The sequence below is a fragment of the Chiloscyllium plagiosum genome, chromosome 6 (genome assembly GCF_004010195.1).
Source record: "Chiloscyllium plagiosum isolate BGI_BamShark_2017 chromosome 6, ASM401019v2, whole genome shotgun sequence".
NCBI lineage: Eukaryota > Metazoa > Chordata > Chondrichthyes > Orectolobiformes > Hemiscylliidae > Chiloscyllium > Chiloscyllium plagiosum.
The window spans coordinates 51,734,855-51,760,495 of NC_057715.1; the positions used below are offsets into that span (position 1 = coordinate 51,734,855).

At 40.1% G+C, this 25,641-nt stretch overlaps 1 protein-coding gene across 11 annotated transcripts in view; it reads right to left on the reverse strand.

The window, feature by feature from the left end:
- The window catches only part of LOC122550578 (protocadherin Fat 3-like), a 794,139-nt gene that overhangs the window by 140,834 nt on the left and 627,664 nt on the right, over positions 1 to 25,641 (reverse strand). For all 11 annotated transcript variants that reach the window (XM_043691532.1, XM_043691531.1, XM_043691530.1 and 8 more), the window contains 2 exons: positions 15,740 to 15,950; positions 7,019 to 11,101 (listed from right to left, as the gene is read on the reverse strand). In XM_043691532.1, the coding sequence (XP_043547467.1) occupies positions 7,019 to 11,101; positions 15,740 to 15,950 (4,294 nt within the window). The remainder of the gene's footprint in view (positions 1 to 7,018; positions 11,102 to 15,739; positions 15,951 to 25,641) is intronic.

Genomic DNA, 25,641 nt, shown 5'->3' on the forward strand with positions numbered 1-25,641 from the left:
TATGAAAAACAGCACCTCCTCCAGTTAGGCACAATGCAGCATTCTGGAATCAATATTTTGTTCAACTACTTGGGACCATAAACTTTGTCCCCCATTTGGATTTCTTATTTTGCCAGTCTGTTCTTGTTTTTTATGCTTTTGCTTTAGTACAGAATTGGAACAGTTCATCATTCTTTCATTCACACCCCAGATAATTGTTTTGTTCCTTTACTACAACAGCAAACACTCCCTTTGTCTTTTGGTTAATATCTTTGTTATCATTTAATCTTTCCCACCCTCTACCTTATCTCAGACCTTCCCTTTTGGTTTTTTCTCTCTCTGTCGTCAACACCTACCTCCTACCACTCCCAAAGCCTCTTCCAATAGCATAATCCATTGCAATTCTACCTTCCTTTAGTTCTGAGGAAGACTCATACTTGACTTAAAACATTAACTGCTTTTCTTACCATAGACACTGCCAGATTCACTGTATATTTACAGCACATTCTGTTCTTACTTCAGATTTACAGCAACTGCAAGTAGTTTGTTTCACTACAGCTGCTCATCAGGATGTTGGATTCACAACCCAGAAACAGCCCACCCATACATTTGCAATTTTATATAGTAAATTCTCTTTTGTTAGCTAGAAAAACCTACCTAAGTTAATTGACTCATTAATTATGTCAATTTTTTTTAAACTATTCCTGGTATTAATAGCTCATAGAAATTTTAACCATCATAGATTCAAATAACATAATGCAGTTAATACTTTGTCCAATATAAATCAGCTTAACTAGTAATTGAGTAAGTTTATGTAATTGATTATTTAGCAATATGGACTGTGAATTTCTCAGTTTCAACTCTGCACTGTACTGATCTTGGCATGAATGATGGTAGATATATGAAAAAGTTTCACAGCAGTCTGTTAGGGAATGAAAATTTGAACCATTCCACTTGTGTTCTGGAGACATTTTATGTTTGGAAATACCAAAGAACAAGCTCATGTTTATGCCCCCTTGATAAAATAGTCCATTAACACTTATGTCCTTTTTTTAATATGATTCTTGATGTAAGTGAAGAACTGGAGAGCAAGCAGCAACTTTCATAATATAACCCAAAGCTGGAAATGTGTTGCTGGAAAAGCGCAGCAGGTCAGGCAGCATCCAGGGAACAGGAGACCCCACCTTGTCTCAGTCAAATCCATCGAATTCAGCACCGCCTTCCTAACCTGCAATCTTCTTCCCGACCTCTCCGCCCCCACTCCCGTCTGACCTATCACCCTCACCTTGACCTCTTTCCACCTATCACATTTCCGACGCCCCTCCCCCAAGTCCCTCCTCCCTACCTTTTATCTTAGCCTGCTGGACAAACTTTCCTCATTCCTGAAGAAGGGCTTATGCCCGAAACGTCGATTCTCCTGTTCCCTCGATGCTGCCTGACCTGCTGCGCTTTTCCAGCAACACATTTCCAGCTCTGATCTCCAGCATCTGCAGACCTCACTTTCTCCTCTAATATAACCCAAAACCAAGGAAATTGTATAAATGAAAATAAAAATATGAATAAGTAGCTTATTCACTGTCACTCATTTGCTACTCCGTATACAGTAAAAATCACCCGGATAACACCAATTAGTAGCACCATCATGAAACATAACAAAATGCACAACTAAAAGGTGAAAAAAATTACATTTTACAGATACAGCTTTCTCTTAGTGAGTAGATATAACTCTCCACAGAGATATGACAGTGGTAGGGAGAAATAGAGTATGAAAACGGACCATTCGGCCCATTGAGGAGAAAGTGAGGACTGCAGATACTAGAGATCAGAGTTGAGAGTGTGGTGCTGGAAAAGCACAGAAGTAAGGCAGCATCCGAGGAGCAGGAGAATCGACATTTTGGCATAAGCCCATCATTCTCCTGCTCCTCGGATGCTGCCTGACCTGCTGTGCTTTTCCAGCAGCACACTCTTGATTTGGCACATTGAGTCCACACCAACCCTCCCTAGAGTATTCCACACAGACCCATCACCCTACTCTATCCCAGTAGCCCTGCATTCCCCATGGCTAATCCATCTAGTCTGCACATCTCTGGACACTGTGCACAATTTAGCATGGCCAATCAACCTAACATGCACATCTTTCGACTGTGGGAGGAAACTGGAGCACCTGGAGGAAACCCACACAGACCGGGGAGAATATACAAACTCCACACAGACAGTGGCAGCAGTGCTAACCACCCAGCCACTCTGCTGCTCAAGTGGAAGGCAATATTCACTTATATATGACAATATCAGGTTGTGTGTGTTGCTGTAAGCAAGACAGAATGTCCAAGAAACAGGGTGTCAGATGGCTAGTAGATCTTGAGGTTGTGAAACTATGTAAAGGGGAACAGCAATGCTAGCACATAAGCTAATGAATATTCACGAAATACATTGGCATTTGGGAGAATTTACTGCCATTTTGAACAATTCTACTTGAAAATGTAGAATTAGGTGAAGGCAGTGGTAAACTGCTTTCTTGCACTGCTGCAGTCCATTTGTATAGACAGACTGAGAACGCTGGTAGCGAGGGAATTCCAGGATTTTTACCTAGCAACACTGAAGGGATCGGCATATATCCCTGAGTCAGGACATTCAGTGGCTTGGGAGGGGAGCATGCAGGTGGTGGTGTTCCCATGCATTTACTGCCCTTGACCTTCTATATGATGAGGTCATGGGTTTCTAAAGTGCTATCGAAAGGAGCCTTTTTGAATTTTTGTCATGCAACTTGTTGATGATACACAACATTGCTACTATGTATTGGTGATGGAGGGATTGAATGTTTTGTGGATGCAGTATCAATCAGATGAGTTTTGTCCTGGATTGTCTCAAGCTTCTTGTGTGTTATTGAAACTGTACTCAATGGGGAGTATTCCATCAACTTCCTGACTTGTACCTTGTTGGTGTATATGGTGGACAGATTTTGGACAATCAAGAGGTGAGTTAGTCACTGCAGGAATCCTCATCTCTGTTCTTGTAGACTCTGTGCTTATAGGGCTAGTTTCTTGTCAGCAGTAACCCAAGAACACAGATGGTGGGGGACTCAGCAATACCACTGAATATCAAGGGATGATGTTTAGATTTTCACTTTCCCAGCACTTGAACAGCGTGAATTTTATTCACCACTTGACAGCACAACCTTGCTTTTGCTCAGGTCTGGCTGCCTTTGGTCATTAACTGCTGCAGTATCTGAGGAGCTGCAAATGAGGTTGAACAATGTGTAATCAACAAATATCTCTCATTCTGACTTTAGGACAATGGGAAGGTCATCGATGAAGCAACTGACAATGATTGGGTCAAGGCACTTCCCTGAGGAATTCCTGCATAGATGCCCTAGAACTGAGATGACTGATCTTCAACAATTATAACATCCTTTTTTTATGCCACATGATTCCAACCAGCAGAGAGATTTCCCCCGATTCCCATAGATTCCAGTCTTGCTAGGATTCCTTGATGCCATATTTGATCAAATGCAACCTGGATGTCAAGGGCATTTACTTTCAAAGTAATAGTTGGGTAAGGCAGTAGATGGAGGAAGTGTGCATTGAGAGATAGTTGGGTTTGGTATAAGGTGCTGTTGGTCAGGGTTAATCATGCCACTTCTGGGTTTGGTGGACAGATTCTGGGAACTACTTGGGTCGGGTCTTGAGTAGCTGGGTGGCAGTGGTTTGTTACTGTGAGCTGGAGAGGTAGCTGAGTTGGGTCAGAAAATCAGGGAGGTTGTTGGGGGCACAGTAAATAAATGGAGAAGTCAGTTGTATGGTCTGAGGCCTCTGATGGCAATTTAAAGTGAGAAACTTTTTCCAAGTGTCCTGGATTGCCTATTGGATGTTCAAACCTCTAGCACAATTCCCATGGAGTCAGCACATTGGGAATACTATGGGTTGTGACATGCATCTTGTGTCAGATGTCCGGACTCAAAATCTGAAGAAACCCAGTTGATATACTCAAAACTCAAAAACAAAATATTACAGTAACAGCAGCAGATGGTACTCTACCAGCTTTTGGTTCTGTCAGACATTAATGATCTCATCAATGTTCTCTCTGGGGAAGGGGGTGTGCTTGTTTCTACAGTGGATGAATTATAAGTCAATTCTATACAGCACAATTCAGTCTCTCACATAATTGTAGCTGATAATCTACACTTCTGCTTTTGTTCATACACGCATGTCCCATGACTTCTAATGATTGACTGAGGATATGGCTACAAAGTACACTTCTGGTAAGATAATTATTAATAAATTAATCTGCTCACAAGCATAAAGCCAGACTTCCTCATTATCTCTGAAACTGTAGCACACACTGATGCTAATACATAAATGAAAACTACGGCTAACAAAATACTTTATATACCTCTGCATTGGTGATTTTATATACTACAGTGTTTAAAATTGTAAGATCATTTTCAATTTCTAACTTCAAGCCAGTTTTAATAAATCTAATCCCATCAATCAGCCTATTGTGCCTGTGCTAGTTCTTTCAAAACGTTACCTAATTAGTTACACTGTCCTTTCTTTTTTTCCTAACATCTGAACAATTTTGTTCATTTTTCTAGTAACTATCGAACTTCCTTTTGAAAGTTGTCATTGTATCTGCTTCCACAACCTTTTCAGGTAGTGAATTCCAGATCACAAGTTGATTCATCATTTTTGTCCCCTACTGTCCTCACTGAATCTTGTCATTGATTTCAAATCTGCACCCTTTAGTTAGTGAAGCAAAACCCTTCAATTTCCTCATTAACCTTCTCTGCTGAAGGAGAACAATATGAGGATCTTTTGTCTTTTCAAATCTGGTTCGGGTGATTTATCCACCCTCAGGCCTTTCAGCTTCTCCAGCACCTTCTCCTTACTGAGGGCCACTACACTCACCTCTGTTTCCGATTCTCTGGAAATCCTGGTTTGTTATTGGTGTCTTCAATTGTGAAAACTGATGTAAAGTACCTATTCAATGCCTCCATCATTTCTTTGTTCCCCAATACTATTTCTCCAGCCTCATTTTCCAGTAGTCCAATGTCCACTTGTGCCTCCCTATTACCTTTTATATATCTTTAAAAAAACTCTCGCTATCTTCTTTCATATTACTAACTAGCTTACCCTCATATTTAATTTCCTCTCCCTTTATTGGTTCTGTAGCTATCTTCTGCTGGTTCTTAAAGGCTTCCCACTAATCTTCACCATGTTGTATGTGTTTCCCTTTGCTTTTAGCTGTCCCTGACTTCTTCAGTCAGTCATGGTGGCCTTATTCTCCCCTGGGCATGTTTCTTCTTCCTTGGGATGAACTATTGTATCTCCCAATTACCCCCAGAAACTCTTGCCATTGTTGCTCCACTATTTTCCCTGCTAGGCTCCCCTTCGAATCAACGCTGGCCAACTCCTCCCTTATTCTGGATCAGTGGTGCTGGAAGAGCACAGCAATTCAGGCAGCATCCGACGAGCAGCAAAATCGACGTTTCGGGCAAAAGCCCTTCATCAGGAATAAAGCCCTTCATCAGGAATTGCTGTGCTCTTCCTGCACCACTGATCCAGAATCTGGTTTCCAGCATCTGCAGTCATTGTTTTTAACTCCTCCCTTATGTCTATTTAGTAACCTTCGCTCAATTGTAATACCATTCTACGCGATTACATATTCTCCCTTTCAAACTGCAGGATGAATATGATAACATTGTGTCATTGCTCCCTTCACCTTTAATTCCCTAATCAAGTTTACCTCACAAAATCCTTAACTGTCAGAGTGTTTTCATTCCTGGTGCAATTGCATATTATGCTGAAACCACACAAAATGCTGGTTTGGCCACAGCCATGGTGCTGCGTGAAGTCCGGGTCACAGCATTATATGAAGATGTGATTGCATTAAACAAGGTGCACAGGAAATTTACCAGGATGTTGACTGAACTGGATGGTCTGAGACATGAGGAGACATGAGGGGTTGTTTTCCTTGGAGCACTGAACTTTGAGAGGGGACCTGAGGCAAGTGCTTAAGATTACTAGGGGCATACCACAGGAAGGCACTTCTTCAATTAACGGGTGGGTCAATAACCAGGGTGCATAGATTTAAAGTAAAAGCTGAGAGTTGAGGAGAAACTTCTCATTCGGAGGGTTGACAGAGTCTGGAAATCACTACCTGAAAGGATGGTTGAGTCAGCAAGTCCCATAACATTTAAGCAGTATTTAGATATTGCCATAGGGCCCAGGGTTATGGACCAAAATCTGAATCAGTATAGCCAGATCAATGTTGATCAATATGGACTCGACAGGCCAATTGGCCTCATTCTATGCTGTAAACATCTATGAGTCTAAAAACATCGCGGAGATTTGGGGAAAAGCTGGGAGAATCGGACAAGGTGAGTTAGTCTTAGAAAGAGTTGGCACATATGGAATTTGCAAAAAGGTCTCCTCCTGCACTGTATTCACTCTGGTTGTTTTTTTTTTGAAAATAACACCTTACAGTTTCAACCTCCAAATATTGGTATTTTGTCCTCTACCCTGTTTGAAAAAAAGAATAGTGTAATTTGAAAACCAGGAACAAGTATTTCTATGTTTAGTATTTTATTAACAATCTTTTTTTTTGTAAGTTTCTTGAAAACTACAATGAAAATAATGGTGTTACTAATGACTTGGATAATCGTGCAAAGTTAACGCTATCTTTACTAATACATACAAAATTTGAAAATTTAAATAAACTACATTTGGTAAAAATGCAGAACATTTAACTGCCATTGCAACTTGTTCAATAATTTACCAAATGAAACTGGTATGAATACGAACAAACCAGATTCAATGACATTTAACACACCTAATGTAGTTCATCTATCATTCACATAAATTTGGTTTGCATTCACATAAAATGTCATGCAAAGTTGGTATCATGTAAATTAATTTGTCCATCTAAAGGCTATTAAAATGAATTGAAACACCAACAATAAAGCAATGTTTGTGAACTAAGTAAACCTACAATCTAAGATGCAAACATTATTCAAATACAGTACAATGTATTCAGATCTTACCTGTAATATGATAGCTGACTTGGCGGTTGACTTCAGATGTGTCATCATCTCTTGTACTAAGGACTGCAATAACTTCACCAGGTGAATCACTTTCTCTAACAGATCCCCTATATATGTCATTCACAAAATTTGGAGCATTGTCATTTATGTCCGTCACAACCACTTGAACTATCGTTGTTGAGGACAGAGATATCATCTCACCATTGTCCAAAGCTACCACTGTAAAAGTGTAGATTGGATGCCTTTCATGGTCAAGGTCTCTAAGTGTTCTGATCCAGCCACTGTTGCTGTCAATAGAAAATATTTCTGTAACCTTTTCAAGTTCCGACCGAGCTGCTGGCAGGAAACTGTACACAACTTGTCCATTAACTCCTGAATCTTCATCAATTGCTTGGACTTGAATTACTTTGGTTCCTATAGGCATACCTTCCATAACTGTAGCCTCATATGGATTGGTCTGAAAGATAGGTTTGTTGTCATTCAAATCCATAACTTCAATTTTAACATTAGTTGTCAAAATGATGTCTGTTCTCCCAATGTCAACAGTGACTGTGACCAAAAACTCATAAGAAGGAGTTGCTTCATAATCAAGTCTCTTGTCCAATTTTAAAATGCCAGTGTGCGAATCTATCACAAATATTCCATCTTGATTATTTTTTGACAATCCTCCATTAATTATGTTAAATAAAAGATTCTGGCGAGGCAAAACTTGGATTGTACCAACTGTACTTCCTATAGGGACATCCTCTGGTAGCATGAATGAATACTGATGCTGCAAAAAAGCTGGAAGATCTGTTTCAGGAGGAAGTACGTGAAAATATACAGGAACAAGAACACTTCGCACAGGGATACCACTATCTGAAGCTTTTACAAAGAAGGAAAGAACTGTATTTTTTAAATGGTCAAAATTTCCCTTTGTGACAATCCATCCAGTTTCATGATCAATGTCTACTGCATTTTCTACATAATCTGATTCTTCACTATACAATGAGTATAATATCTTTGCATTTTCCTGTTCATCTGGATCAAAAGCCTCCACCTGGATGATCAATGACCCTTTTGTCACATCTGCTCTTACACTTGTCCTGTATTCTGAGGCCATGAACTGGGGAGCATTGTCATTGTCATCCACCAGAATGACTTTCACAGTGCAGAATGCTGCTCGACCACCACCATCAACTGCCATCACTGTAACATTAATCTCTCTCTCCAGAGGAAATTCTCTGTTTAGCTTTTCAGTTACAATAATCTGACCTGCAGAATTAATAGAGAACCGATCTCTTGCAAAATCATTCACTATAAAATAATTAATATTCCCATATTCCCCTGAATCCCCATCAGTAGCCATTGCCTGAATCACCTTGCTTCCAATGGCAGAGTTCTCTCTCATTTCCACCACATACATATTGCTTGAAAAAACAGGACTGTATAAATTCGCACCAAGTACTTTGATGTGCACTTGAGCAGTGCTCATAAAAATGCCATCTGATACAGAAACATTCAAATTGTACACAGAATCCATTCTTTGCTTGCGATGGTTGGAAAGAGTAATAATACCTCTTTTGCTATCCATAATAAAATTCATATGATCATTACCAGACAGGATGCTGTACTCTAATTTCTCAGCATCAGAGCTATCTGCATCTGATGCCTGGACACAAGTTACAAAGTGACCACGTGGTGCAAGTTCATTCACATAGGACTCGTACAGAAGTTGGTTGAAGATTGGGGGGTTATCATTCATATCAGTTACATAAACAACAACTGGGACATCAGTGCTCATTGGGGGAATGCCACTGTCTGTTGCTCGAGCTATAAAATTGTATTGTTGAATGAGCTCATAGTCTAGCATGCGTGATGTTAAAATCAATCCACTTGTGCTGTCTACGTGAAAGTAGTCTGTACTGTTTAAATTGTCCTGGACAATCTGATACCGTACGAGTCTTCTGTTTTCAGAATCTGCATCCAATGCTATAACTTGCAGGACAGGGGTTCCAACCATTGAGGATTCAGAAAGGGTTGCTTCATACTTAGTTTTTTCAAAAACTGGAGGGTTGTCATTAACATCATTTACAGATATATCCACAGCCACTTCAGCTTGAGCACCTGTTAGAGAGTCTGTTGCCTTTACAGTTATTTTATAGTTGGATTCAGTTTCATAGTCCAGAGGGCGAATAACACTAATGACTCCTGTATCAAAATTTATACTGAACTGATTTAAGGAATTTCCATCAATAATGGTATATATCAGACTTTGACCTTCAGGACTTGATGCATTGATGCTGAGGACAGGGGTGAATGTCTGTATGTCTTCATTTACAGTTCTTGAATAAAATGGTTTTTCAAAGACAGGCATTGCTTTGTTTACTACTGTGATAGGCAGTTCCACAAGTGTAGAAAGAGAAGGAGAACCTCCATCTTTAGCAATGACCACAACATCATATTCAACATTGGATAAATCAAATTCAAAAGGTTTCTTTAACATAACAATACCTGTGTACTGATCAATCTCAAAGTGACCATATCCATCCCTAAGAAAATAAGTAACCTCTCCATTTTTACCCTTGTCATGATCCACAGCTGTAATGTGATAGATAATAGCACCTTGTTCTGCATCAACCTGAACAGCTGCATAATAAGGCAGGCCTATAAACACTGGTGGATTATCATTAATATCTTCAATCTGGACTTGAATGACTACTCTTGCAACACACCAAGGATCATGCTCACGACTTGCTTCCACTACTAACTCATAGAACTCTTGTTCTTCCCGGTCAAATGACACAGGCATTGTTTGCACAATTCCTGAAGTAGATTTAATTGTAAACTTGTCACCAGGATTCAATATTCGGTATTTCAGTGGCTCATTAAGCATGTTACCCACTGCATTTACCACTGCTACTTTTTTTATTTCTGTGCTGTTCTCCAAGATGGAAGATGAATAGAAAGTTTGAGTGAATTGTAGACCACTGTCAATTGCATCTTTCACTTTTATTTTTATCAGAGCTGTGCTGCTGAACGTCCCATCAGATACGCGAACAGTAAGTCTATAGAGTTCTTCAACAAGAGTGTGATTCCTTACAGTGACCAATCCACTTTTTGGATCAATCAAAAAATAGCTTCCTGCATTTCCATCAGTCAATGTATAAGTTAATTCTGATAATACTTGAAAATCTGGATCTGTGGCTGACACAGTGAGAACCTCAACACCACTATACGTTGGCAGAAGAAGAACAGCTTCATAAACCTCTTGGCTGAACTTTGGTGGAGAGTCATTAATGTCAGCTACACAAATAGTAACTTCTGCTGGAGCTTCAGCTATGAGCTGTGGACTTCCACTGTCTCTGACATGTACTTGAAAATGGAAAATTGAAATTGTTTCATGATCTAGATTTGCTATTGTCCTGATTGCACCTGTACTGGAATCAACTGAAAAATATTTCTTTGCCGTAGATTCAATAATTTGATAGACAAGCAATGCATTCTGGTTACAATCAGCATCAGTAGCTCTTATAACAAGTGGCTTGTTGCCAGTAATTAAAACAGCACTGTTGACTGGAGCAGCCTCACTAATGCTGCCATTGTATTGTGAATGCAGAAATATTGGAGGATTGTCATTTTCATCAACAACATGAATATTGACAGTAACATTTGAAGACATTCCTGCCATGTTGGATGCCTGAACAATCAGCTGATAGAAGGGAATGTGTTCATAATCAAGTGCTTTCTGAACACTAATGACTCCAGAATAAGGGTTTATTGTGAAGACACTGTCTGGATTTCCACTTCTTATTTCATAAACTATTGTGGATTTGCTCACTGCTAAGATCATAATCACGGAGGTACCGGCATTGGCATTTTCATTGACCTCAATCGTGTATTCTTTCTCAAGGAACTTTGGAAGTGCATTGTCCGAAAAAGTCACAGAGACACGTACAATTGCAGTAGCAGAAAGTGCTGGGAAGCCTTGATCAGAGGCTTTAACAGTCAAAACATACTGTCCAAGGGATAACAGATCAAGTTCTTTTGAAACAGTAATAATTCCCAAAACTGGTTCAATTTTAAAAGTATTTTCATTGCTTCCTGTAAAAGGAAAGAATAATTACAAATTTAAAATTAAAACTGCACACTTTTTTTCAGATATTAGACAAAACCACATCATACTAAGAAAGTTAAATGCTGAATTAAAATTTGTATTTTTATCTCGATTTGCAAACTATTTTAGCCACTAAGGGACAGATATGTTCAAAACAAAATTTCAGAATATATATTTAATATTTGGATTAATATATAACCAGTAGAAATCTCTGATTTCAACTCCTAGGCTACACATAATGTGGCACTGTCACTTCAAAGAGAAGTGGTGGCAGGACAGCACGATATCTACTTTTGGAATGGACAGAGCAGACTGCTTGCCCTTTCAGACTCAAACTTTGGTTGGAAAATATGTCCAACCCACAGCAATAGCAGGCAGTGGAGACAACAAGATTTGACAGGGATTTCAATCTCTCACTCAGAAACTGATTGGCTGGCAGCTCAAGCACTTCGTGGGGTCTGTGAGGACAGGAAGAAAACAGCATAAATCCCACAGTGAAGCAATTTCCAAGCATTGATAAGCTTGGTGTTTTTAAGTGGTGGTGTTGGTTGTGGTGGGGGAGAGCTGGAGGAGAGATGTGCAAAGGGTATTCATCTTCCCACCCTTTCTAAACTTGGTTAACGACTGGCTGTCTAATCCTATCATGTTAAGGGACACACAGCATAACAATGGGGTCAATTGAAATTGTATCAAACTCAAATGATGAGTCAAACGCCTGAACTATTTTATGTGCCCTCTACTGCTAAAAACATCCCGGCAGTGGGGGATCATTTAAAATCCAGCCAATGTTCCTGTAGAGGAGCGATAATTAGAGATCTCAGATATGATAAAAGTTACTGCTAAATAGGTTGAAATCACTGCAGGTCAAAAAGCCACCCAGTCCAAATGGAATGTATAAAATATTGTTGAAAAAAGCAAAGTGAAGGTAGGAGAACTAAGCATAATCTTTTAATACCTTTTGTTTATGAAACTAGTGCCAGAGGAAAGAGGAATTACAAACATTATAATCCTGTTCAAAAGGAGTTCCTGCTTCCTGCAGGTTCATCTGCCTTAAACCAGTATTTGGAAAAGGATGAGAAACTTATTCGTACTTAGGCAAGAATTGTTAATAAAGGCAGCAAGAATTTGTTCAGTGCAAATCATGTCTAATTTAGCTGATTGAGACCATTGAAGAAATTATAGAGAAAGCAGTTTGAAGGTAGTATCATAAATGTTTTATATATGGACTTTCAAAAGGCATAAGCACCATATAAAATGTTTCTTCCAGAAATAGAAGCACACAGCACCAAAGTTATGTGGTAACCTGAGTAGAAAATTTACTAAAGGAATAAAAGGCAAAGACTATTGATAAATGAATTTTATGCCTGACTGCTGGAGTGAATTCAGTGAGATCCCCCAGGGTTGATCATAGGGTTACTACTTGTTGTCAGCATAAAAATTACCCAGAGTTGGCTACTGGGAATACAATTTCACAACTTGTAGACAATACAATAGTTGACCATATTATAAGTATTGAGCAGGGTTATAGCAGATCTCATGAGGGAAGACAGATGAATTGGAAGGCATATGGCATATATAAATTAATGCAAATGAGTGTGAAGTGATGCACTTTGAAATAACAAATAGGAAGCAGCATTATAATTTCAAATGCTTTATTTTGAAGGTAGTGCAAAAGCAGAAGAACCTAGGGGTTTACATTCATAAATGTTTCTGGGGGCGGGAATCTGGTGGAGCAGTTAAGCTTACAGATGGTGTCCTTGGCTTTTTAAATAGGGATATTGGGTATAAAAATAGAGATCTCATACTAAACCTTTATAAATTATGGTCGGATTTCAGCTCATGTATTTTGTACAATTCTGGGCATTACACTTTAATTCTGGGATTGTTTTCCTGGATGAGACAGGTTGATGCTAGATGGAAGAATAACTAATAGAGGATTCAATATTATTAAGAATTTTGATTGAGTGAGGCGAAGCTATTTCCTTTGGAAAGAGATCAATATCAGAAATCAGGGGTTTAAAGTAGTTAGCAAAAGTACTGGAGTGGAAATTAGGAGAAATGTATTTACACCATCTACAAGGAGTGCAATGGAACGCTTGAATGGTTGCAGCTCCGATAATACTCAAATAGTTTGACATGATCCAGGACAAAGCTGCCCACTTGATTAGCACCACATCCACTTCCTTGGTCACGACGGTACAGTGACAATGTACATCTACAAAATGCTGTACTGCCTGAATCCATGATTCACCTGCTGGAGGGAGGAGGCACTGCCTCAGGGTATGAATGACACAAATATTGTGCCCTGTTCCAGAACAAAGGCAATCACAGTGCTTGCAGAAGTATCAAGGCATCTTCCTGCCAAACATTATGAGAAACAGTACTTGAAAGTGTTGTACCATTACAGTGCAGATTTTGGCTGAACAAATCTAACCCAAATCCAGTATGTTTTCAGAACAGTAAGATCTACAACTGACTTGGTATCTTTAGCCCCACAACTGCAGGGAAAATACTATCAAGGTATTCAGTTGTGGAAATGGAGATGTTCTATTTGAGGTGAACAAAATGGTCTTCCTTTCAAGGATCAGTATAACTAACAAACTGAAAGATATGATCCAGCTTTGACAAGGCAGCATCAGAACTCTAAGTTCTGTAATGGGGTTAAACAACGCTGGTGTTGACACCCTGGCAACTCTTCTGTTTGTTGCTGTCATTTACCTTTAGTATTCAGAATGTGCTCTATCTCCCTTTCAAGGAGAAATGAGGACTACAGGTGCTGGAGATCAGTGTGGCACTGAAAAAGCATAGTAGGTCAGGCAGCATCCGAGGAGCAGGATAATTGACTTTTCGGGCATATGCCCTTCATCAGGAATGCTGAGGGCGAGGGCAGCTGAGAGAGAATGCAGATGGGGGGCAATGGTGACAGTTGGAGGGGAGGGTGAAGTGGATAGGCAGGAAGGAAGATGGACAGGTAGGACTGTTCAAGAGAGCGGTGCATGGTTGGAGGGCTGGATCTGGGATGGGGTGGGGAGAGGAGTTGAGGAAACTGGTGAAATCAATATTGATGCTGTATGGTTGGAGGGTCCCACAGCGGAAGATAAGGCGCCCTTCCTCCAGGCGTGAGGTGTCTTGGATTTGGATTGGAGGCGGCCTAGGACTTGCATGTCCCTGATGGAATGGGATGGGAGTTGAGACAGGACGCGAACTTGTAAAATGTTTCAGGGAACATTTCTGGGACACATGCACCAAACAACCCCACCACCCTGTGGCCGACCAGTTCAACTCCCAGTTCATCTCCTGCCTTAGGACCATGCAATCACATGGCATCAATGTCAATTTCACCAGTTTCCTCATCTCCCCTCCACCTGATCCAACTCTCCAACTTGGCACCACCCTCTTGAACTGTCTTACTTGTCCATCTTCTTTCCCACTTATCCACTCCATCCTCCCCTCTGACCTCTCACTATTACCCCACCATCTGCATCTCTCTATCACCTTACCCCCTGCCCCACCCCCACCCTATTTATCTCTCATTCCCATCCATCACCATCACACTCCCTCCCCCCACATTATTGATGAAGGGCTTATACCTGAAATGTTGAAGCTCCTGCTCCTTGGATGTTGCCTGACCTGCTGTGCTTTTCCAGCACCACTCCTATCTCCCTTTCAACTCAAACAGAACCAGCCAACCACCCGAGTCTCTATGTTCCAATACTGAACTATACCATGGAGGCAAAAGACCAATTATATGAGGAGCTGGACACTGTTCTAGGTAGAAGCCCTAAGACAGGATATTGTTATATACTGTGGGATTTCAACCCTGAGTTGGACAGGAACCATGTTGTATGGCCCTACTGATTTAGGCACAGTGGTATAGGAAAGATAAGTGAAAACTTAGAAGAAAATACTTGAGTTTTGGTGACCTTAGGGTAAGGGCAACCTTTTAGCTTTGAATGAAAAGGCTTCTTTTAATGTATTAAAAAGTATTCTGTATCAAGCCAGTGATGCGTTAACTGTGAATTCAGGAGACTGTTCACAGAGTCACATCTGGTACCACTGTACTGGCACCTGGATTTCTCATTATACTTTTCAGTACCATTTGTTTTGAATAAGATTTTTGTTGTTCAAATCTCATGGTAGTTGCAAAGTTCAAGGAAGCTCTGTCAATTTTTACAGAGTCAGAGCTTTTACAGACCGTTCAGCCCACTATGTCTAAGTACTCAGTAGAAGCCAATTCATAATAAGCATGTTTGATTCTACTGTTGATGACCAAAAACAGGCCTTGATTTTTTTAATGCTTTTTAATGCAAATGTACAAATAAACTGTAAAAGTTTATATGCTGTAAAGAAATAAACTCACCAAGTAGTTTCATTAAATAAAACAATCATTTGATTCAGTCTGGTGTTTAGGCAGAATGATAACATACCCAATTAAATAATGCATTGCAGCTCCTTCAGTATTTTCTGCATGCTACTCATGATACATAGTTTACTTCAAATTCAGGTGATTTAGCAAAATTTTATATGTGGCAGAAAATCTACTGCAAAATTGTTCAATCCTTACTTACACCTTTAGTTTTAATGCTTATAGTTTTGCATCAAGGCCTTTGTAAATTATTACTCACCACCTTCAATACTGTACAATAGCTCAGCATTTTGACCTTTATCCTTGTCTAGGGCTGTAACTTGCAGAACAGCAGAGCCAAAAGCAGCAGACTCAAAAACCGAACCATTGTACACAGCACTAGTGAAGTAGGGGGCATGATCATTGGCATCATCTACATTTATTATAATTCGTACCAAGTTACGACGATATGGAAACTCTTGATCTCGGACCTGGTGAAATAAATTTAAAAGTTAGAATAGCAACACTGTCGTAGCAGCAGCATCTTCCTTGATAAAAACAGATGTAATGGTAGCAATTGCAATCATCTTGCATTACCTTCCTGTTCTCTTTGGCATCACAATTTTTGTCAGATATTAAAGGATTATGAATGTTTCATTCTTGTTCAGTAAAGGGAGTAAAGATGAACCAGTCAGTGTCACATTGACCATGGAAACCACTTAAAAACAATAATTTGGAACAAAATTAACAGTTGCTTGGATAGGCATAAATTAATTTGGGAAAACCACAATGGACTTATTAAAGGCATTGATTGAGTTTTTGATGTGATAACAGGAATGAATGATGAAGGAAACATGTACATGGAGTTTGAAAGGTGTTTGAAAAAGTGCCACGTAACAAATTCCGCATCTAAAATGAAACCCATGGGATAAAATGAAAACTGATATGACCATGAAATGAACAGAAGACAAAGATTGGAGCCATATGGTTATTTTTCAGATTGGAGAGGGTATACAGTAGGATTCCACAGAGATTAGTAGTAAAAAATATCTTTTCTTGACCAATATTAATGACCAAGTCTTAGTCGTACACAGCATAGTTTCAAAATCTTTGGATGACATGAAACTTGAAAGCATGTGGACTGCAAAGAGGATATTAATAAACGTCAAGATGACATAGGCTAGTGGAAATGAGGTAGATGACATTTAATATAAAAGAACATGAAGTCATGTATTTTGGTTAAGAAGAGAGGCAGTATAAACTAAAGGGTTCAACTGCAAAAGTGGAATGGGAACAGTGAGAGACCCAAGGGAATATGCAAATCATAATTTAAACTAGAATGACAAGTTGAGATAATAATTAAAAAAATTCAGAGGACCTGACTTTATAAACCAAGGCATATAGTACAAAAGGAAGGAACTTACAAAGAACATCAATGAAACACTGGCTTGGGCTCAACTGGAGTATTGAGCCCAGTTCAAGGCATTGCACTTTCAAGAGGTTCTGAATGTTTCAGCAGGGTACAGATAAGATTTACACTAATGATTCCATGGCTGAGCAAGTTTAGTTACTGATTAGAAAGGCTGGTGCATTTCTCATTAAATGGAAGGAAGTTGGGAGGAAATATGACATATGTTATTAAAATTATGAAATCCATAGAATGAATATAGAGAAACAATTTCAATTGATGGAACATGAAGCAAAAAACTCTGATTAAATGGGTTTGGCAGAAGCCCCAGTGGTCACGAGGAAAACAACTGATTACACAGCAGATGATTATATTCTAAAATACACTTCATGGAGCTGCAGACACAAAAAATAAGTTTGACAACAATGGTAACTCCAGAACAAGTACCGCAAAATTAGTGATTAAATAACAGATTTTGGTAGATACAGGAATTTGCTTCAGTGAATGGGAAGTTGCTGTCATATATTTTACCAAAAAATGAGTGGTCCAAGAGAGGGAGCTAGAGACAGCAAGACCAAGAGTTGAAGGCTTGAGGCTTTCATCAGTTCTGCAAGGAGGTGATATATGATTGACAAGTGACATGAAGGTTATGGGTGACAAACAGAAAAATCAAATTAAGGCCACAATGAAATCAGCTATGATAATACTATAACAGGATTTTGTGGCAGGTTTGTTGTGCTGAAAGCACTGTTAAGTACTTAAAGATAGAAATATTGCAGTGCTAATGGGTTAAGGGCCATTGGTAGAAGCAGCTTGGTCCCTGTTTAAGAGATGCAGAACAAAAGCAAGATGCTGCAATTCGGCTGATTCTCTGATGACTATATATTTCCAAAGATCTCTCACATCAGGAACTATCCCTTTAAGTTGGAAAATTCAACATGTCACTTTGTGACTTAAGGAAGGTAAGGAATTATAGACTGGTTAGCTTAACATCTGTTGTTGACAAATTGCTAGAGTCTATAATTAACAGTGACTAAAGACCTTGAACATGTTCAAATGACTAGACAGAGCCAACATAAATTTACAAGGGATAACTCATGTTTGAAATTGAATAGATTTTGTTTTTAAAAAAGGCCTCAATTATTCATTGCATTCATTCATGGCTTAGGCAACGAGACAAAAAGACAAACAACAACACAAAGGTTTGCAGTATTATAAGTGATGTAGGTGAAAATGTAAAATCAGAGACATGTCATAAAGACTAAATAAATGGGATAATCATAACAAATGGATTTCAATGTGGACAAAGGTAAGATCATCCACTTTGGATTTAAAAAGGAGAACGAGTAGAACAGTATAGGCAGAATAGAAGAAACTATTTCCACAAGTTAGAGAGTCTAAACACTAAACTTTACACAAGTGAAATTTGGACACAGAAAAGATAACTGATAATAAACATTTGCATCACTCTTCCATAGATGGCGATTGATGCCTGATCAATTGTTAATTTTAGAAGTAAGGGTGGTAGATTTTTTTCTCGAGAGGATGAGGCAAATTAAGATGAGGCAAAGGTCAAGAGACAGAGTTCAGAGACAGCTTTGATCCGATCAAAAGTTTGAACAGGTTCCAGACCCTAATTGGTCCTCTATGTTTCTATGTTCCTAAATAGAATGTCCATTAATTAACTTGTCATCTTTAAAGATACATAATTTACATTTTTATGACAGTTTATATTACAAGAGTGGTTTCTGAGAGCTCAGTTTTGACTGACACACATTTGGGTTACAGACAGGGTTTAATACAACTCCGATTCACTAAGCTGTCTGACAACAACATTTTGCAGAGTTATCCCTTGAACATTCAGAAATGTATACACTAATGCTTTATTTCCATGATAGCTGTTACAATTAGAATTGAAAATTCCCAAACATACAAGAATATGTGCCCAGAATGTGAAATACCAATACCTAGTAGCTTGTTGAAGTATGACTGACAGAACAGACCTGGGACCTGGTCTTCTATTAATGATAAAAAGCTCCCCTGTGTTACTGTGGCCAGGATTGATCAATTGAGTTGTCAGTCAAATAAGCTCCTGTCTTTTCATTTGCATTTTACCCAGCAACTGGGCTTGACTGCCTATCATTTCAAAGATATGTTGATTTCAATAGCCTTTAGTAAGCTGGAATGGAAGTCAGACACAGAGGACGGAATTTTCAGTTGCCAGTCAGGGGCAGAAATGAGTGTGGGCATGATTTGAAAAGTGAATGAGAAGAGACACTTAAGCAGACATTCAGAAGCATCGAGAGAAGCAGGCAAGAAAAAGATCTCAAAACAGATTGCTAGCAACAACTAGAGCAATGAGCAAGATCAGGAATCTAAGAAAGGCAGTCGGCATCACCTAGAGGAGCTGGTGAGAAAAAGACTCCAAGACAAGCAGATAGAGACAGAGCTATTTTCTATTTTTCCCATCTCTAATTTAAATAGTCTGAAATTAGGCTTAAGGCAAGGCAGAGCTTAGTTGTGTGGAAATGCCCATCCTGCACTAGGTGGAGAATTCTGGATGCTCCATGTGGCCTAGGCAGTCACATAGGCAGGAAGTGTCTTCAGCTCTAGATTTACAAAGCTGAGAATGACTAGCATAGACTGCTTAAGAAAGAAACATAAGAACTATGACAAGGAGTAGGCCATCCAGCTCCACCATTCGAGCCCGCTCCACCATTTAATAAGATCACGGCTGATTTTTTTGTGGCCTCAGCTCCCCTTATTCACCCCATTTCACTGGGGAGGAATTCCACAGATTCACAACTCTCTGGGCGAAGAAGTTCCTTCTCAATTCAGTCCTAAGTCTGTTCCCTCTAATTTTGAGGCCATGCCCTCTTGTCCTGGTTTCACCTGCCAGTGGAAACATCCTCTCTACTTCTATCTTATCTATTCCCTTCATAATTTTGTATGTTTCTATAAGATACCCCTCATTCTTTAAATTCCAAAGAATATAATTCCAATCTACTCAGTCTCTCCTCATATGTCAACACCCAACTCCAGAATCAACCTAGTGAACTTCCTCTGCACCTCTTCCAATGTTAGTACATCCTTTCCCATGTAAGGAGACCAAAACTGCATGCAGTACTCCAGGTGTGGCCTGATCAGCACCTTACACAACTGCTACATCACTTTCCTGCTTTTAAACTCAATCCCTTGAGCAATGAAGGATAAAATTCCATCTACCTTCCTAATTACCTGTTGCACCTGCAAACCAGCCTCTGTGATTCATGCACGAGGACACCTAGGTCCCTCTGCACAGCAGCGTGCTGCAACCTTTTACCATTCAAGTAATAGTCTTTTTTACTGTTACTTCTACCAAATTGGATGACTTCACATTTAACAACATTGTATTCCATCTGCCAGATCTTTGCACTTAAAGTATCGATGTTTCTCTGCAGAGTTTCGCAGTCCTCTGCACACTTTGCTCTGCCACTCATCTTGGTGTCATCTGCAAACTTTGACATACTCGGTGTAGTCCCCAACTCCAAATCTTCTATGTAAATTATAAATAATTGCAGTCCCGACACCACTCCCTGAGGCACACCACTAGTTACTGATTGCCAACCAGAAAAGCACTCATTTATCCCCACTCATTGCTTCCTGTTAGTCAACCAATCCTCTATCCTTGCCAATACTTTATCCATTACGCCATGCAGCAGCCTCTTGTGTGGCACCTTGTCAAAGGCCTTTTGGAAATCTAGGTACACCACATCTACTAGGTCCTCATTGTCCACCTTGCTCGTAATGTCTTCATAGAATTCCAAAAGATTTATTAAGCATGACCTGTTCTTCATGAACCCATGCTGCATCAACGCAATGGAACAATTTCTATCTAGATGCCTTGCTATTTCTTCTTTGATAATAGACTCAAGCATCTTTACCACTACAGAAGTTAAGCAAACTGACCTATAATTCCCCATCGTTTGTCTCCCGCCCTTTTTAAACAGTGGCATCACATTTGCTATTTTCCAATCTCTGGAACTGCCCCAGAGTCCAGCGAATTTTGGAAAATTATTACAAGTGCACTTGCTATTTCTCCCACCATCTCTTTGTCCACCCTGGGAGTTATTCCATCAGGGCCAGGAAACTTATCTACCCTGAGTTCCATTAGCTTGCCCAACATTACCACTTCTGTGAAAATAATTGTTTCCAGGTCCTCACCTACCTTCGTCTCTTTGTCAATTACTGGCAGATTAAGATCAGGCAGACAGAGGTGAATGGGTACTGTCGGTCAATTAGAAAGGCCAGGCAGATAGTTCAGGAGATCTCCGAGTCCATCACATTCACCATAAGTCCGTAGAAAATTGGAGCACGAGTACAGCCGTTCAGCTCCTCAAGCCTACGGTACCATGTTGATCCAGCATTCCTCATATCCACTTTGCTGCATTTTCCCCATAATCCTTGATTCCCCTAATGATCAAGAATCCATCTCAGCCTTAATTATACAAAAGGCGTCTGTCTTTACAGTTCACTGTGGCAAGGCATTCCAAAGACTGCTAACCCTCTCAGATAAGAAATTCCTTCTCATCTCAGTCTTAAATTGGCGTTCCTTTAATCTGACATGATGAGACGGAACATCCTCTTAACATTTTCCCTGTTAAGCCCCTTCATAATCCAATATGCTTCAATGAGATTACCTCTTATTCTTCTAAACTCCAGTGAGTAGAGTCCCAACCTGGTTAACCTTTGCTCATATGTCAATCCTCCATGCCGTGGATGTGGGTATGTTCGCCAACCTGGGAAGTTGGTTTGCAGACATTTTGTCCCCTGTATAAGTGATACCTTCAGTGCTTTGGAGCTCCTGTGAAGCACTGATGTACTCTCTCTTCTGGAATTGATTTGTGACCGTTCCTGCTGCTTCGGTTGCCATTCCAGTAGTTTGTTGCAGTGGCCAGTATATTGGGTCTCGATGTGTTTGTTGATGGAATCTGTGGGTGAGTGTCCCGCTTCTAAAAATTCTCATGGCTGTCCTCTGTTTAGCTTGTCCTATGATCGTTGTGTTGTCCCAATTGAATTTGTGGTCCTTGTCATCTGTATGTATGGCTACTAGGGACACCTGGTGGTGGCGTTTAGTGGCTAGTTGGTGTTCCTATGAACAACTCCAATTCATATATGGAAGTTGAAGGAATCAAATACTACCACCGTGTCAGATACAGACCACCAATCAACAACCCATAAGCCAAAGAAACATTCAGACAAAACAGATAATCCATGTTATGATTACGGATGCATACAACAGACCACACAGGCACAGACAAGAAATTATGCACCAAAAACTGTTAATGTCAAAAACAACCAATCAGATGTGGATTGTGACAATCGATCAGGGCATCACCATAGGACAGAACTGAATCACATACAAAAAAAGGACTACAAAATGACTCAGCTGACCAACAGCAGGGAAGACAACATGACAGTCACCTGGGTAAGAAGGCTCTCCAATTGACAGCTCATTGACACAGAAGAAGCCACACTAGCCAAGGGACTCAACTACAACCACAGGTACACAATAACATCAGTCTTTCTAGCTGCACTGTAATGTTCACTCAGAACTAATTGACTAACCAAAGAGACACAACAAGCTGCCAGACAAACCATTGTACACTTACTAACAAAGAAAAAAACAAATGAACAATCTTAACACCAAAGAGGGAGAAGCCCTCAATATACTCAAAAAGGATGAGGACATAATCATAGCGCCAGCAGTAAAGGCAGAATGATTTGGATCAGATCAAATATTGATATTCAGAAAGCACAGAAACTACTTGCGGATACCAACACCTGCCTACAGAGGGAGCGTGACCCCACTCCACAGCTAACCAACAGAATAAACAACAGTGTACAGAACCTACAAAAAAATGGGCTGACAACCAGGATTGACCTATAAAGGATGAAACCGGAAAGGAACAACACTCCAAGATTTTACGGATTACCATGGTACACAAACCAGACATACAACTTAGAACCACTGTGGCACTTCCAGGAACTCCATCACATAAATTCGCAAAAGACCTTCAACAAAAACTGATCAGCGGATCCATACACTCCATACAATCATCACATGAATTCCGAGACAACATCAAGGACATAAACATAGACAAGGATGAAGTGATGGCCTCATGTGATATATGGCACTGCTCACTTCAAGTGACAAAACTCTAGCCAGAGGGACAATAGCCAACCTCCTGGACAAACAGAACAGACAGCATCACGGGGAACCTATCAACAAGGACTGCATACTTAAACTACTTGACCTGTGCTTGGCAACGCACTTCACATTCAACAACCAAATATATGAACAGATCAATGGGACACCAATGGACTCACCCATCTCTGGACTCATAGCACAAGCAGTGACGTGGACACTTGAACAAACAGCCCTCGCACAAATTCAACCAAACTCTGGATCAGAAATGTGGATGACACTTTTGTAATTATTAAGAGAACAGAAGTCGAGAACACACACCAGATTATCAACACCATGCTCACAGGGATCAGATTTATGAAAGAGGAGGAAACCAACAATCAACTCCCATTGCTGGATGCGATAGTAAAAGGAACACAGAAAGATGAATGCACCAAAAAGGTGTACACAAAAGCCACACACAAGGACCAGATTCTGAACTACAACAGCAACCACCCGAACACACACAAGAAAGCTGTCTTCACCAAGAATGGATATCCCTACAACTTCATCTGCAGAAGCCTACCAGATAAACAACGAGGACAAGCCATGATCCAACACACTAGCCATGCTACTGTATATAAAACATGTCCCGGAACTAACAGTCGGATTTCTCTGACTACTCGGATTCATGACCACACATAAACCGACAGCCATGCTCAGACAAAGACTCACCAGAACAAAAGACCCTATACCCATCATGTGCAAGACTAAAAGTAATTTACAACACTCCATGCAAAGGCTGCATGAAACAGACTTTTGCTGGGGGTCAGTATTGAATATTTTTTGGAGGGTTGGTGTGTTCTTAATGGGACAAATGATCTGCTTTTCTCAGTAGGAGATTCTATGGTGCCACTCCTTCTATTTTGGGTGGTTGGGGGGGGCGAGGTGAGAGAAAAGCCACACCTTGTGCCCCACGTTGGCACCGATGACGTATGTAGAAACAGGAATGCAATTCCAAATGTAGCATTTAGGCAATTAGGTGAGAGATTGAACTGAAGGATCTCTAAGGCTGTAGTCTCAGGATTGCTCCCAGTACCACATAGCAATCGGTATAGAAATAGGAAGTTTGAGTAAACATGGAAAAGTAGAGCATGAAGAACTCTAGATTTATTAGCATTAGGATCATTGCTTGGGTAGGTGGGAACTTTAAAAAGCAATGGTAAGTTACATCTTAAAATTATTAGGATTGATATCCTCATGGAGAGATTTGCTGGTGCTGCTGCGGAGATTTTAAACTCATTTGTCAGGGGCACTTATAAGTAAATTCAAACAGAAAAATGCAAAGTATCGGAGACTGAAAAGCTGTAAATGAAAGTGGAAAGTAGAATAAACAAATCCTAGAACCAAACAGGGTCAAATTATAGAAGAGTTAAAAAGAAAGAAAAAAAAATTACAAATACATTAAGGACAAAAGGGTAACTGGGAGAGAATAGGGCCCCTCAAAGATCAGTAAGGTAGCCTTTGTGTGGAGCCGCAGAAAATGGGGGAAGATACTAAATGAGTATTTTGCATTAGTATTTACTCTGGAAAAGAATATGGAAGATATAGACTGTAGGGAAATACATGGTGACATCTTGCAAAATTTCTGGATTACAGAGGAGGAAGTGCTGGATGTCTTGAAACAGGTAAAGGTGGATAAATCCCCAGGACCTGATCAGGTATACCCTAGAACTCTGTGGGAAGCTAGAGAAGTGATTGCTGGGCTTCTTTCTGAGACATTTGTATCATCAATAGTCACAGGTGAGGTGCCAGAAGACAGGAGGTTGGCGAATGTGGTGCCACTGTTTAAGAAGGGTGGTAAGGACAAGCCAAGGAACTATAGACAAGTGAGCCTGACGTCGGTGGTGGACAAGTTGTTGGAGGGAATCCTGAGGGACCGGATGTACATGTATTTGGAAAGGCAAGGACTGATTAAAGATACTCAACATGGTTTTGTGCAAGGGAAATCATGTCTCACAAACTTGATTGAGTTTTTTGAGGAAGTAACAAAGAAGATCGATAAGGGCAGAGCGGTAGATGTGATCTGTATGGACTTCAGTAAGGCATTCGACAAGGTTCCCCATAGGAGACTCATTAGCAAGGTTAGATCTCACGGAATACAGGGAGAACTAGCCATTTAGGTACAGAACTGGCTCAAACGTAGAAGTCAGAGGGTGTTGGTGGGGGGTTGTTTTTCAGACTGGAGGCCTGTAACCAGTGGAGTGCCACAAGGATCAGTGCTGGGTCCTCTACTTTTTGTCATTTACATAAATGATTTGGATATGAGCATAAGAGGTACAGTTAGTAAGTTGGTGGTGTAGTGGACAGCGACGAGGATTACCTTAGATTACAACAGGATCTGGACCAGATGGGCCAATGGGCTGAGAAGTGGCAGATGGAGTTTAATTCAGATAAATGCAATGTGCTGCATTTTGGGAAAGCAAATCTTACCAGGACTTACACAGTTAATGGTAAGGTCCTAGGGAGTGTTGCTGAACAAAGAGACATTGGAGTGCAGGTTCATAGCTCCTTGAAAGTGGAGTCGCAGGTAGATAGGATAGTGAAG